The 15,699-nt window shown below is 37.0% G+C and overlaps 1 protein-coding gene across 1 annotated transcript in view; it reads right to left on the bottom strand.

Moving 5' to 3' along the window:
• LOC131065381 (adenylyl-sulfate kinase 3) overlaps positions 1–13,554 on the bottom strand; it is a 45,190-nt gene extending 31,636 nt beyond the window's left edge. Inside the window, exon 1 of the mRNA XM_057999882.2 lies at positions 12,947–13,554. Within this exon, the coding sequence (XP_057855865.2) occupies positions 12,947–13,235 (289 nt within the window). The 5' untranslated portion in view covers positions 13,236–13,554. The remainder of the gene's footprint in view (positions 1–12,946) is intronic.
• Between the last annotated feature and the right edge of the window lie 2,145 nt (positions 13,555–15,699).

Genomic DNA, 15,699 nt, shown 5'->3' with positions numbered 1-15,699 from the left:
AGAGTCTTCCTTAGGGCCTGGTTTTGCTCTCGTTGCTAATTGTGTCTTGCTTTGTGAGTGGGTATCATTCTTGAAGGTCCGAGCTAGGTCAAGTTGGTGAGTGATGAAGTCTAAAATGTCATCCTGATCTTCAAATGCCCTGAAATTTGGCTAAGTCTGGAATGCCCTAATCCTGAAATTTGGCTGTCTGGAATGTCCTGATCCTGAAATTTGACTAAGTCTGGAAAACTAAAGAATCCTCCAAAAACTAGATTTTGCAATATAACTCCTGGAGGTCCGAAACCACTCTCAAACATCCTGGAAGTATATATGGAATATAACTTGATTCCTTATATCTTTCTTCTTTCTTATACTTAAATGTTACATTCCATAAAATGATCCTGACGGAGAGTCCAAAATGTCAAATTTCGCTCCTAACCCTTCCAAAGGGTCCAAAGCGAATTTCGCTCCTAACCCTTCCAAAGGGTCTAGAGCGAAATTCTCCATAAGACATTCTACTTTGACCAAAACCTAGAACTAATGCATTCCCAAGCTTCAATGAAGGCAAAAGCACTTGTTTGAATGAAGAAATGCAAAAAAATGGCCTAAGGTGAATTTCGCTCCTGACCCTTCCAAAGGGTCCAGAGCGAAATTCTTATTTCCTTTATTTTTCTCCTTAGCTTGACCAAGTTTGTAGACTTTTGAGGCATAATTGAGAAGGTTTGATGCAACTTTGCCTTGGAGAGGAGATTTTAGACTTTGGGATGATGGATTCTAGCCTGGGAGAGGAATTTCGCTCCTGACCCTTCCAAAGGGTCCAGAGCGAAAATTCTTATAACTCTCATTTTCCTTCCTTGTTTTGGATGGGCGTTGGTTTATTAGGCTTTGTGTGTGAGTCTTGATGTGTTCTTGCCTTGAGAAGTGTTTTGAAAAGTGAGGATCTTGTCCAAAAATAGGAATTTTGCTCCTAACCCTTCCAAAGGGTCCAGAGCGAAATTCTTCATAAGCCTCATTTGCTCCCTTGTTTTGGATGCCAACCTTGTTCCATGGGCGAATTTGGGAAGGAAATAACATGTCTCTGTCTTTTGAGGTGATGGAACGTAGAAATGTGAAGGATTTTGGCCAAGATTAGGAATTTCGCTCCTGACCCTTCCAAAGGGTCCAGAGCGAAAATCCTTATGCACCTCAATTTATCACTTGTCAAGACCAATTTCATAGTTCCTTAGGCATGTTTGGAGGATTTTTGACATGTTCTGACCTTAGGAGGTGAGTAAAGGTGGATGAGATGAAGATTTTAGCCAAGAATAGGAATTTCGCTCCTGATCCTTCCAAAGGGTCCAGAGCGAAATTCACTATAATCCTCATTTGCTACCTTGAATGGGCTTAAAACCTGGTTCCTCAAGTGGAAAACAATCTATATTTGCCTCCAGGAGAAGATTGAAGTTTGAAAAATGAGCAATTAAAGCCTAAATCAAGATTTTCGCTCCTGACCCTTCCAAAGGGTCCAGAGCTAAAATCAACCTAAGACTCATTTCTGGCCTTATTTGACCAAATTTTGATTTGCAAGGCATTTTGAAGGGAAGAGTAGACATGTTTGGACATTGGAAATGTTTGAAAGCTTTGGAAAAATGAAGGATTCTAGCCAAGAAGGTGAATTTCGCTCCTGACCCTTCCAAAGGGTCCAGAGCGAAATTCCTTGCAAGCCTATTCTTTTGACCTTGTTTTGGCTTTAGACCTTATCCCTTGGGTGAAGGATGATGTTTAGTTACCTCTTGAGGTGATTTTGAGTTGGAAAAAGGAAGAATCAAACCCAAATCAGGATTTTCGCTCCTGACCCTTCCAAAGGGTCCAGAGCGAAAATCCTCCTAGACCTCATTTCCTTCCCTATTTGACCAAATTGTGATGTCCAAAGCATGTTGAAAGGGGAAATGGACATGATCTTGCCTTTGAGAGTGTTTGGAAGTTGTGAAAATGAAGGATTTTAGCTAGGAAAGGAAATTTCGCTCCTGACCCTTCGAAAGGGTCCAGAGTGAAATTCCTTATAAGCCTACTTTTTAACCTTTCTTGGACATGAAACCTTGTTCCTAGGGCAATGAAGGATGATATTTACCTTGCAAAGAAGTTTCAAGTTGAAAGAATGATGATTTTGGGTCAAAAATGAGATTTTCGCTCCCGACCCTTCCAAAGGGTCCAGAGCGAATTTTCTCAAAACCTCTCTTTGCTATCAATTTTTTGCTAGATCAAGTGTGGGCTAAGGTAAATTCAAGGAGAAGTTGCCCCTGAGAGTGACTTTAAGTTGCTAGAAACCATGAAAGATGAAGGAATTGAGCCTAAAAATGATTTTCGCTCTTGACCCTTCCAAAGGGTACAGAGCGAAAATCCTAAAAACCATCTTTTCTTCCAAAATTTGAGCAAAGTCAAACCTGGACAAGGGTGAGAGAAGTCATTTGAATTGCCTTAGAGTGAATTTTGGTCGCCAAGAATGCAAATTTTGAAGCCAAATGAGAATTTCGCTCCTGACCCTTCCAAAGGGTCCAGAGCGAAATTCTTAAGATCACCCTTTTTCTTTGCAAATCAAGTCAAGATTTTGGTTTTTATGACCTGGAGAGGAGTGAGGCCAGGTGTTCTAAGTCTTGGAGGTGATTTGAAGTTGAAAGGATGGTGAAATAGCCCTAAAACAAGATTTTCGCTCCTGACCCTTCCAAAGGGTCCAAAGCGAAAATCCTAAAATCTACCTATTCCTTTCAAATTTATGCTAAGCTATGCCTAGACCAAGGTAAAAGATGACCTTGTGATTGCCCTTAAGTCGATGGTTGTCTCTAGAAGTGATGATTTTAGGCCAGAAGAGGAAATTCGCTCCTGGCCCTTCCAAAGGGTCCAGGGTGAAAATCCTTCAATCACCTATTTTGCCTTGAAAAATCAAGATAAACTTGGGTTGGATGAGAGAAGAAAAGTGTTTCCTTGCCTTGTGAGGTGGATTGAAGTTGAAATGATGAAAAAAATGAGCTACAAACAAGAAATTCGCTCCTGACCCTTCCAAAGGGTCTAGAGCGAAAAACACTAAAACCATCCTTTTCTCCAAATTTTGTGCTAAGTCAGGCCTGGACTAGGGTGAGAAAAGCTATTTGGAATGCCTTGGAAAGATGTTTGACCTTCAAAAATGTGAATTTTGAGCTAAAGTTGGAATTTCGCTCCTAACCCTTCCAAAGGGTCCAGGGCGAAATTCTTATAGGGTCTATTCCTGGAGAAAATCTTGGGCAAGTTTCATGTTGATATCTTTTTGTTGATGATTTAAGTTGAAAATGCTATGTTGAAATGAATTTATCATGTGTCCTTAATCATCTTTTTGTTTGTCTTGCAATTAAAAGGCGACCTTCTCCAGTCCGGCATCAACAAGGACGACCTTCTCCAGCCCAGCATCATCAAGGACGGCCTTCTTCAGCCCAGCATCATCAAGGACGACCTCTTCCAGTCCAACATTTGAAGGAAAGACAAGGTGGCATCCCAGTCATCACTCCTCCAGTCGGGTCAGTCCACTTCAGCATGTCCAGATTCAATGTACCTGACTCATTGGAGATGGCACTAACTTCGATGTACCTACTCCGGTTATCCATTGGTCGAATATTCTAGAGAAGACGTGTGTCCAAATAGTGCAATTATTTCATTGGCCAGAATTGAGTTGTTGTAACAAACCCTAATTAGGGTTTTCATTGTAAAATCTTGGCCATTGATCTCAAATTGACCTAAGCCATTGAATTGTATTGTGGGCACTATATAAGCCCTGGCTCCTCATTTGTAAAGGCTAATAGTTAGTCAGGAGTTAGAAGGTGAATAGTTAGAAATAGTGAATAAGTCAGTTAATAGTATAGCAATTAGAGTAGAATAGAAAGAGAAGGCAACAATTGTTGCCAAGATGTTGTAAAAGACTTGTAAACTTCATTGAAGAAATGGTGAAATCTATGGGTCGATTCAACAATTTGCATGGTCTTTATACTTCTTAGATTTGATTTCCTGTTATTAGATGAGTGGAAGAAATGTGTTTGATTGATGGTGAAATTTGTATATCCATACTACTAGCAGTTTGTTGATTGCAGACTTGCCTTGTGTAGTCAACTGGAATCATTTAGCTTAAGCTTAACTTCAATTGTCACTTCTTCACTGATATGCATCAACCTGATGGTGTCTATGCCTGTAGCGATGATCTGAACATCATAAAGCTTTCCTCCGAAGATCGCACTAATCTTGTGGAGATGGTCCTGGGATGTCAAAACAAGACTTAGTTAGAATTTCATCAAAGATCAATCATTGCTCCTACATTCTTAGTGTCAAAATTAGATCCTTCCCTTGCCCTCATCCTTTTTTCCTTTTTTTCAAAAAATCTAGGCTAGTGAAATCCTGTGTTCCAGCAATATTCAAAGCAAATCAGACGTTTAGTCATCAAGTGTAAGTCCCCTTGTGATTCCAGCAAAATCACATCATACCACAAAGAGCTTATCCACGAGTAGAGAACCTACATACAAGAACCTTGGAGTTGCCTCGATTGATCCTTCGGCGAGATCTTCAGCAGTCGGGAAACTTTGCTCAAGAGAGGATAAGGTACCTTTAGGTATTTTATTCTGTGTTCACATGTGCATGAAAAACACATCAACACATCCCATGGGTCCTTTGCCTGATAATCCGTTGAACTTGCCCATTCTAGCCAATATGTAGACAATATATGAGCTCAAGTTGAAGGACTGGGACTGCTTCAAATTCCTCAGCTATTCATCCAAGTTGTTGCTAATTTTTCTCGCCCAATCCACCATCTTTATGGCATCCATCACTTCTTCAATGAAGTAAAACATCCAAGACTCGAAGATATATGCTTGTGGACATCCCATAATCGGACTCATCATCAGCACAAGATCACCATATTCTTGTTTGTAAGTCCATGTTGGTGAGTTGCTTGGGCATCTTTGAATGGTGAGACTTTGGCTCTTGCATCCACGATTTGTTGACAATTCTAGCACATCTTTCTATGTCGGAACCAATAAATCAAAGTCGCTCTTTCCTTGGTCTTGAACATCATGGATTGGAATGTGGGGATTCCAAAAGCTTCAGCGGAGATATTTGCCAAGAGTCTGCCATTAGGCGCTATAATTGCTCTTCTCTCAGCGTCATAATGTTTTGCACATTCCATGATCAGCTCCAGGCATTAGATGGCAGAAGGGAAGCCGACAACTGCCACAATTACGCTTCTAACTATCTTCTTTGAAAGATCCCAAATGGATCCTTTTGTTGTTGCTGCCGTAAATTCTTAATTAAACATACCATATTTTTGTAATTTTCCGGTGATCTTATAGAATAGACAGAAGTTGCAGAAAGGGATTGTTTCTTTTGGGGTTTTGATGTAATAAGTAAAGTATGTGATAAATAGCAACAATTGTGAAATAAAACAGTAAACAATGTTCATATGTAAGAACACTTAAGCAATTTGAAAATACTGCAAATCATACCCGGCAAATAACCTACTTTTGTATTCAGCAAGAATCCATACATTTATTTGGAGCTGTTCTCAATCTGGATTGATGCCAGATGGAGGAATATTACTGGCAACGAACAAGGAAGACCAAATAAGCTGAATACAACCCTTCAAGCCAACATATAAACAAGGCGTGGTTGCAAAGGAGGCGTGGAAGCTGCTGCAAATCACGTGCCAGCTGAAATAGACCAGCCGCCCTGTTGAAACCCCCAATATGCACGCTGAATCTTCAAGCCAAGAAGATGTGTCTTCTACCTTTGACAATCTCTGTGCAATCCTGGATAAATCCACTATCAAATCCTGCTGAGGGCTACGTCCCAACAAGCTCAGACCTGGGGTTTGCATCCCAGACCAAAATCACTCTTCCAGAGCAATTTCCAAATTCGCAAGTTTCAAAATGATCAAAGATGCTATCAAATAGGTTTTCATCTCCTTATAACTCCTTTCCCTTTGCAAGTCGAACCCTAAAGAATAATAAAGCTTGCACTTTATAATTAAAGTGACACTTTCCCAATTATGGTGTCAATCTATAGAAAAATATCACTTTATTGTAAATAAATAGCTTCAAGCATCCAAAAAGATTCCGAGAGGTGAGAATCATGTAGCAAAGTTCAAGACCTTTCCAACAAGCTATAACACATAGGCATATCAAACCAGATGAAGCCAAAAACCCCTTATTACTCTAAAATGGCTATATACATAGCCTTATTTTAATTTATTTAATCGCTAACTTAGGAAATATTTAAATATATTAAAATATTTCCATAGATCCAATAATAGCCCAAAATTACCAACCAAACATGAATCTGACTTTGTCACCTATCTGTGACTGATGCCGGACAAGATGGGCCAACTGGCAGTCCCATCCCTAAAATCTAGGGATGCTCCTAGAAACTAGGAAACACACCCAATCTTCCTGAAACTGAAACCATGTTATGGTCCCATGGAACCTCAAATATGGAAACTGCCACAACCTCCTAAAAAGTAGGGAATCGCCCTAAAAAGTAGGAGCCTCTCTCCAAACACCGGTAACTGCTCAAAAGGATCCTGCTCTACTCCTTGGTCCCCCAGGTGGTCATTCAGTCAACTGCCAGTTCTCCCTAAAAAATAGGAGACCTCCCTAAAATGTAGGAACTATCGTCTGAAGGTCCAAAACGGCTCACAGAGCCCCTCCAAAGCTCCATGACCCTCAGAATGAGTCCCCTAACCATGTCATTGACCTATGGGAACTCGAATGGTAGGTCAACCCCTGCTCATCTCATGTCACCTAGAAAAGGGGACATTACATTCTTGGCGATAGCTGATGGAGGATGTCTATCCTAACCAAATATTCTCTTTCTAAATTCTTCCAACTTGAATGTTCTGAAGTTGGTGTCATTGACTTCTCTCCATTTTGAGATGATCTTTGTTTCGAGGAGGAATCCTCTGTTCATTCTTGATCTGTGTTTGTCTAGAAGTGTTGGACACCTCGCTTGACTCTGCCATTCCTACAAAACAGAATAAAGGATGTCTTAGAAAAAACTTAATGGAGGAATTCCATGTAGCATATTCCTGACTTGGAATAAATAAAAACCTCTCAAGGAAAAAGAACTTCTAGATGATGAAAAACCACGCCCTAGCTGTTCTGCATGCCCTGCTCTTGCTTCAATTCTCAAAACATGTTGTGAAGAATGAAATCTTAAGCCTTGTTTAAATAGGAATTCGTCCACCAAGTTGCTAAGTTGGCATCAAGATAAATTTAGCAACTGCATTAATCACACTTCATGTTTCCTTAATGAGAGTGAGACAACTTGCCATTCCGGCAAACCCCACTTGTCATACTTGACTTCAAAAATAGGAACTTCCATAATGTCTTGAGTTATGCTTTAGTAATGTAGAATATTCCATTTTGCATGTTACCAACTTGCCTTTCACAGGATTCTTTCTATCCCGAGCGCATATGAAATATCATGAACGATTTTCTCTTGCCTTAATAAAATTCTTGAATTTCGATTTTTGAGGAACCCATGAACGTATACCAAACCTGGAGGATTTTCTTGACTTAGAAAAATTCTATGGTCTTTTCTCTCTTTCCTGGAGGTGGGTATACCAAACCTGGAGGCTTTTCTTGACTTAGAAAAATTCTATGATCTTTTCTCTCTTTCCTGGAGGTGGGCGCATTTTGAGAGTGGGGAAGGAAAATTTCTTCGTGAAATTCCATCATTTCATGCCCTAAGAGTGCTTTGGCACATATGAGACTTGAAGGAAGAATTCCTTAATACTTAATCATTTTTCCACTTTCCAAGAATTTTATCCTACTTGGGGTCCAAGGAAGAAAAATTTCCAACATTTAGCCATTTTTTCACGATTTCCAAGACTGTATGCATACATGGGTGTTTTGCTTGTGAGGAATAATCCTCCTGCTCTTTGAATTTGCCCCCTAGGAGCCTGCATGGGCGCATTTGGAATGAGGTGAAGGATTTTTCAAAAAATGGAAAAATCCTTCTCTCCTTTAGGATTTGCGCCCCAGGAAGCTGTCTAGGCACCCACTTTGGTTGTGAGGGAGGAATTTTGAAATTTTGAAGAATCCTCCTCTCCTTGCGAAATGCACCCAAGGAGGCTAACTGAGCACTCTGGAGGCTTGGTGAAGGATTTTGGAAATTTCGAAGAAATCCTCCTGTCCTTGGGAAATGCGCCCAAGTTGGATTTCTTCCTACGCTGTTCATTTCGAGAAGGATTTCCAAACTTAGACAAAATTTGATCACCTGCTTGCTTATCTACTTTTCCGAATTTAAAACTGGATATTCAAGAATATGTTGTAGTCAATGCTTTGCCAGTTGCCAAATATTTCCAAAAAAAAGACTTACTACAAATAGTAAGTTCTTCCGAACACTAAATTAGGGCAAACCAAGACACTGTGAAACTTACTAAAAATAGACTAACAAAAAATAGACACTACTAAAAATAATCCGGGCCACAATGAAACTAACTAAAAATAGTAAGTCCTCAAAATTCGCTCAAATTTCACTGGTAGCTTCGTTGAAGGGTTCTCTTTTCAATGCTTCACTCAGATTTCACAATGCCCTAGGCTACTGACCTCATCTCTAAGACTTGAAGGATAAAAACCCCAAAATAGACAAATACATGCTTCCAGACTTAGCCAAATTTCACCAAAACACTTGCAGACTTGAGGAGATCAAAGAAATTGCTGCCAGACTACCCAAAAGACCAAGTGGGCAAAAATGTAGGGGGTCCTCATTTGAATGGGGTGATGTGTGATTAGGTCACAACAGGACATAGGGACAACTTTAGTGGCTATTTTTCAACAACTAGTTAATTCTATCAAATTTCCCCCCAAAAAAGAGTGCAATTTGAAATCACTTAAAAATAACAATTCACCTTAATTTCTATAAAATGGTATTTTTTCTTTGATGATTTGCACCTTTTTTTTTTCTAAAATATAAAATCTTACAAAAAAAGAAGAATATTTTTAGATCGAAGCTAAATATTGAAAAAAAATCATTGGATTTTCAAAATTCTAGAAATCTTCCTTAAATTACCCTAGCACAATATAAGAAATAGAATCTGTAAGGCCCCATCTACATTTTCTTTTACCTTGTCCTCATCCTATAGTATTGCTTGGGTCAAAGCACATTTTTGAACCGGTTGACAAGTGTTTGAAGGACAACTTGTGTCTGATGTTTGAGCATGCCATGTTTGGGACTATATGCTTAATGTTGGTTCATGTCATAGTTGCCAAGAGATTGGTACTGGTACAAGTACAAGAGACAAGCACCAACACCAATACGTTACTTTTTGGAAAAGGCAAGAGATAGGTACTTGCATATGCCAAATACTTTTTTAATATATATATAAAATTATTAATCTGCTAAAATTAAAAATTAAAAAAGTGAAATATAATACTAATTATAAATAATAAATACTAAATATTGAAACTTTGACGATATTATATGTTGAATATTATTTCACATTAAATTAATTAATATTATGTAATGTACCCACAACCAATTTGTCTCTTTCTAAAATAGTTAAAGTTAAATGTTATAGTGAGTTGCAACTTTCAAATAATTATCTTAATGTTCATTTAAAGGATCTACATGTGGGTGAGAACCATTACATTGTAATATGTGTATGTTGTTATTGGTGCTGATTTTGTATCTCATCTTGTCAGTATTTATTATGATGTGAGAAGTCCTAATTCTAAGATGTGTATGCATAGTTTGTATTGGAAGTTGAAATGATACTTGTTGCTAATGTCATACTTTGTTATTAATGCAATGATTAAGCTAGAATATTTAGTATGATGTTGTAGGTTCAAGCCTATGGAATTTGGACTTGAGATTGTTCTTGTACGCTTTTGTTGCATTTGAAGTATAAGAAACATTTTGCTTATGTTTAAGTAATAATTTGGTTAAATATGAATTTATGGTGTTTGTACATTTCAAACATGTTACATTGAGGCTTAGTATGTTAAAATCATTGATTCAATTTATTTTAAATCAGCACTTTGAATGTGAATGCTACAACATGTTTGGTATTCAACCCTTTTGGCTTGCATTAGCTTGTCATGCACTAGCCTTCTACCTTGTGAGCCTTGTCCTTGTTTGGGAGGTTGAATATTTGTGTTAAGAGTAAAATTTGTTAGTAGGCTTGTAGAGGAGCCTTTAGATGTCTTTGATGTCTTTTTTGGAGTCTCCAAGAACCCCGTTGTACATTAGAGGCTTTATGCATTTTTTAGAATTGCCTATTTTGCACAAGGGTGAGTCTGCTAATGAAAGGGGCAATCTTAAGATAGCTTGGGCAATCCTAGAATTGCCTAGACAATTCTAGACTAAAGGGGCAATCCTATTCAATAGGCATGATCATGAGATAAGAAGTGCTTCCCAAACTTTTTCAAAGAAGTTTCATAAATAAAAATTGTTCCCTAGTGTTTGTCTCAAAGGCTTTTTCAAAGAAGTTTCATAAATAAAAATTGTTTCCTAGTGTTTGTCTCAAAGGCCTATCGACTTGATTTGATGGTATTTTATGTCCTTTGTCAGCTATGCTTCCATTTGAGGTGTAAATCATGCCTCAAGAGGAATCGGGCAGTGTCTTGAGAGATTAGGTAGAGATAGTGACTCACTGTGCTGTTCAACCTTCCGAGTTTGGCATTCCTCATGGTTTGAATGTCGTTTCCATATTGTTTTGGATGTGCAATTGTGTCTTGGTGTGTTTGGATGGATGAAACGATCCTCACTTTTCCTTGGACTAGTAAATGGAGGTCCATTCTCATTCCATCCTCGCCTAGTAAATGGAGGTCCATTCTCATTCCATCCTCACCTAGTAAATGGAGGTCCATTCTCATTCCATCCTCACCTGTTTGTGAAAGCTGTGGTTAGTAGTCTCACAATTAGAGGTAACCCTACCCTCTTGCATGGTCATTAGAGTGATGTCATCAGATGATAGAATTAAGTTGAAGCAAGAGCATACCTAGGCGTTCCCACTACTGATTTTATTTTGCAAGTTTTATTTTTCCTGCTTTTTGTTGTTCTTTTCTTGGTGGCATCCTTCTCATTTTTGAAACAGAAGGTGCATATTCTGGACAAGTTGCTTTTATGTTTGAAGCAACAACTGCATATTCATGGTGTCACAATCTATTATGCACATTCCTGTAATCAGTTGTGATTAGAAAATCGCAATAATTTATATGGCAGCTAGTGGAAATTTAAAAGGGCCTGACATGTTATTCCTGGGCAATACTCATCAATAGAGCCTATCTGGCATTATGCATTGCCATACATTCTTGGGGTAATAGGACACAGACATGCTACACCCTAATCTCAATGAGTTAACCTTCAATCAACTACCCTTAATATTTCAAAACAGTTTTACAATTTATCCAATCAATTTATGCTGCTAGAAATGTCAAAAAACATGGCAACTCACCACAATGCTCAGAAATCAAATAAACTCTCCCTAGTGACAGATTATCTAATGTTTTTTAGTACAGAGGTTTGACCCCACAAAAAACACCCATATGAGAAAGTTACGTATATCTCCAGCCTTGACTGGGGAACATTGAGGGCAAACAATTTTAAGTCAATTGCAATTATTTTTCATTTCACATCAACTTCTTCATGACTGGAAGTGGCATGGCCCTTTAAACATATACTAAAATGCCATTTAACTAATACAAGTGTTGACAAATCATTTCATTATGTTCAATACATTTTCTTCAACCTTGATAGTAATACAGGCCAGACTATGCAATACCTCAAAAGAATTTCACATAAGAAGAATTCTTTGGCATCATAATTGATCTAAGAAAAACATTCAAAGCATCCATGGGAAACCCTTGCAAGACATATAAACTCCATGTGCCCCCACGTATGAGCAGCCTGCACTTTTTGTTTTTTTTTCCTTTTAAGGGTAGGGATCAGCCCCCAACCATATGCATATATAAGCCAATTATGTATGTGCCCATGGAAGAACAGAGGGATTAGCATTAGATTAATGATTATATCCTATATCTTATTTCAAAGAGTATTTTTTTCTTAGCCAAGGAGAGATCCCTGCCAAACTATAATGCCCCTCCTTGAAGAAAAAATTTCCTTTCTGCTTTTGCTAAGGGGCCTTTTATGATTTGCTTTGAATATGAGTACCTTGCTACTCGTAGTATCGAAGGGTAACCACTTGCCCTCAAGCAGAAACTGCATGCAGGGGTGTTGAAAAACTATTTCTGCTTCTGCTTAGGTCCCTTTAATGGTTTGTTTCTAACATATGTACCGTGCCACTCATCCTATTGAATGGAAACCACTTGCTCTCAAGCAGGACACTGCATGCAGGGGGTTTTAAAAAAAATCGAACCTTTTCAAATGAACATACAGTGAAAACTCTTCTTTGCCTGAATATTCAATAAGAATCTTGATAAAAAGACCGTAGCATAGAATTCAAACAGACACAAGAAATTTGATTTTAGAGGAACTAGTTTGCAAGCTAGCATAAGGCATATCTCCCAAGTTCCCTACATATATTGAGAGGCATTGAACTACCCTATCAAAATTCATCTGGCATAGGTTAGTGACAGAGGTACGAGTATGCCAATCAAGATTAGATTGGAAGAATTTGAATCTATCTATTTGTAGGCAGTGACTACACTAACAACATTACATGGTTATTGGAAGGAAGGTAAATTTAACGACGAGTTAATTAGACCCACAAGAATCAACGTCAAAACCCATTTGAGTCTCGTACAGGTAAGAGGATTTTGGGTATGTACATTGCATATTAATGTGTTCTTACAAGGCCTTGGAGGCATGCAAACCATTTGGAGCCGGGCAATGTGATCACAAATATTGATGTAAAAATTAGTACACAGCTTTCTCTTCAAAATTCACTAAATTGGATTATGGAAATTCAATGCTCATAATCACCAAACCATCTTGAAAAATGAAAAATTGGGGGTACCTGGTATGGAAGACTGAACTATATTTACATCAACAGAATTTGGATTTAGGGTCAGGGTCTTTTCTTCTCTTCCATCATGACCATCTCCACGCAATTCAGAAGACCCCTCCACTGTCATTCTATAATGGATATTGGGTTTCGAAAATCTATTGAAACTAACTCCATTTTTTCTGCGCCCAACCTTTAATTCTATATAATTCTTGCGGTTAGAGGAGGAAGAACAAGGGATTACTCCGCATCCAAATGTAGTTGACCGAACCACCGCTAATTGCGAGTGACATGCAAGCATCTTGAATGTATTGTATCCTATATCAAATCAATTTGGAGCCTCCACGGCTCCAATAGTGAAGATCTGATTCTATATGATCAAGTATTGGAGTACCAAATTCTGTTACCTAGGCCTGCGCATCTCATCATAGCAATGAAAGTGCGATTCACTGCGCCAAATAGCAAGTGCGAGACTTCATGTTCCGAAATACAATCAACCCAGCCAATTAAAAATTGCATATCCTACGGAGCATGGCAGTGGATCTCTAAATTAAATTCTAGATCGTGGGACCAAATCCCTTTTAGAGCTCCTGTTCCGCACCCCCATTCGAGGCAACGTCTATCGAGGACGATACACGTGATTTTTTAATTTAAAAAATAGTTAGTATGTTAAATTCATTTAATGTGTTCGTTTACTTTTAATTAATTATTTAAAAAATTATTTGTACCTAATGGATATGGATATCTTGTTTATTTAATTGATTATTGATAGGTATATAAATAAAAAAATACCTCTACTGTTTTTATTATTATTTTTAGAGTTAGATTCCAATATTGCTGATTTTTAATTGGTGGTGGCAACATCTATCTAGTGTAATGGATGTACTTTTTATATAAAAAATTTAATATTTGATATTTTTTTATTTTAAATTTTTATTTTCTTAGACGGATAGATTTCTTTTTATTAGACATTTTGAGTAATTCATTATGCCTACAAGAATATTTTTTATTTTTTTTCTTTAATATCTTTTATTAATATCAGAATATTTAGATTTGTGGTAACATCTATCCAATATAATGGATGCATTTTTAAAAAATAATAATAATTAATATGTTAATTTTTAATATATTTTTTAGTTTTTATTAATATTATGTTATAAAAGTGTATTTATATAAGATGGATGGACTTTTTCATTTATTAAATATCTTGTCTAAATGATTGACTTGGATATTGACAATATTTAATAGATTAATTGTAGCTAGGAAATGTGGAAATCATCAAAGCATATCAAAACTAATCTAGCTCAATCACGAAAACTAAAATGCAATGATCTATCCTAACACACTCAATAAAGACATGAAAATGAAACATTCAAAACTAAAGACTATGCAAACCAAATGTAGATCTAAATGTTTCCTTCATGCAGCTCCATTGTCCTTCTTTCTTCTCCAAATAGCCTTTGTTTGTGGATCTCACCTTCAAGTGCATACACATGAGATGAAAGCAAGTAGACAAGATATTGGCACAAGAGTACTCGAAGTGTGATTGATTTAACAAAGTGATTAGAAATTCGATAATCTAATTATTAGATTGAGATTGAAGAAATTCATCCAATTTATAGATAAATTGGAGAAATGATCAAATTAGCATGATTCAATTCAAATGGAAATTTGCACTTTATATGCAAAATTGATTGATTGATAATTTATGACAAATTATGACAAATTTCTATGTCAAAATTGATTGATTGTCAATTATGACAAATTATGACAAATTGAAATGTCATTCCCATGAAATTAGGAGAGAAATAGGAGGAAATTGAAATTAGGAATTAGAAAATTAGAAAAATGGAAATTAGTGAATGAATTAATAATTTTTCATTTATTAATTAATTCACAAAGAGGAAAATTAGGAATTTAGAAATTAAGTGAATTAATTAATAATTTGTCATTTATTAATTAATTCACAAAAAGAGGAATAATTAGCCAATTAAATTATCATTTAATTGTGATGAGAAGACTTAGGATAAATAAATAATTTATTAATCCTAAAGGGAAAAATGACAAACAAGGTTAAATGATTAAATCACGAAACCCTAGAAGATGAATTAGCAATGCAAAGATGACAATTAGGTCTTGATGAAAGATAATTGATATCGATTTGACTCTGATTAACAAAGGACCAATGTGATAAATGATTTAATTGATAAATGTGCCAATTGACGAGGAACAATGACAAATTGATCCAAATTGACATAATTGAGACAGACAACGGTCGATGGCAAATTGATCGCAAAATGACAACATTAACAAGAGAACAAGGATCGATGACAAAATAGATTGCAAGATGACAAGATTGAAAATGACCACGATCGATGACAAATCGATCGCAAAATGACAAGATCGAACATGACAACGATCGATGACAAATCGATCGTTAAAACGACAAGATTGAAAATGATAAGGATTGATGACAAATTGATCGCCAGATGACAAGATTGATAAGAGAACAAAACCCTAATTAGGATTGACGATGTCCAAAATGATGACAAATGAGCACGCACATTGATGCGACAAGATAAGATCGATCAAAATCATGACTGAAGATTGTTGTCGACAAGACCAAATTTGAGAGCGAGACGAATGAAGAACACAGAAGAAAGACTCAATGCCCGCAAATGATAAAAACCAAGTGCATGACATAGGAGAAATGTTAATGTGACGCAAAAACCTAAAATGAGGCAATGCGTAAATGTTAAAGTATG

Source organism: Cryptomeria japonica, chromosome 1 (assembly GCF_030272615.1).
Source record: "Cryptomeria japonica chromosome 1, Sugi_1.0, whole genome shotgun sequence".
Lineage (NCBI taxonomy): Eukaryota > Viridiplantae > Streptophyta > Pinopsida > Cupressales > Cupressaceae > Cryptomeria > Cryptomeria japonica.
This window is presented reverse-complemented; position numbering and strand designations above follow the sequence as displayed.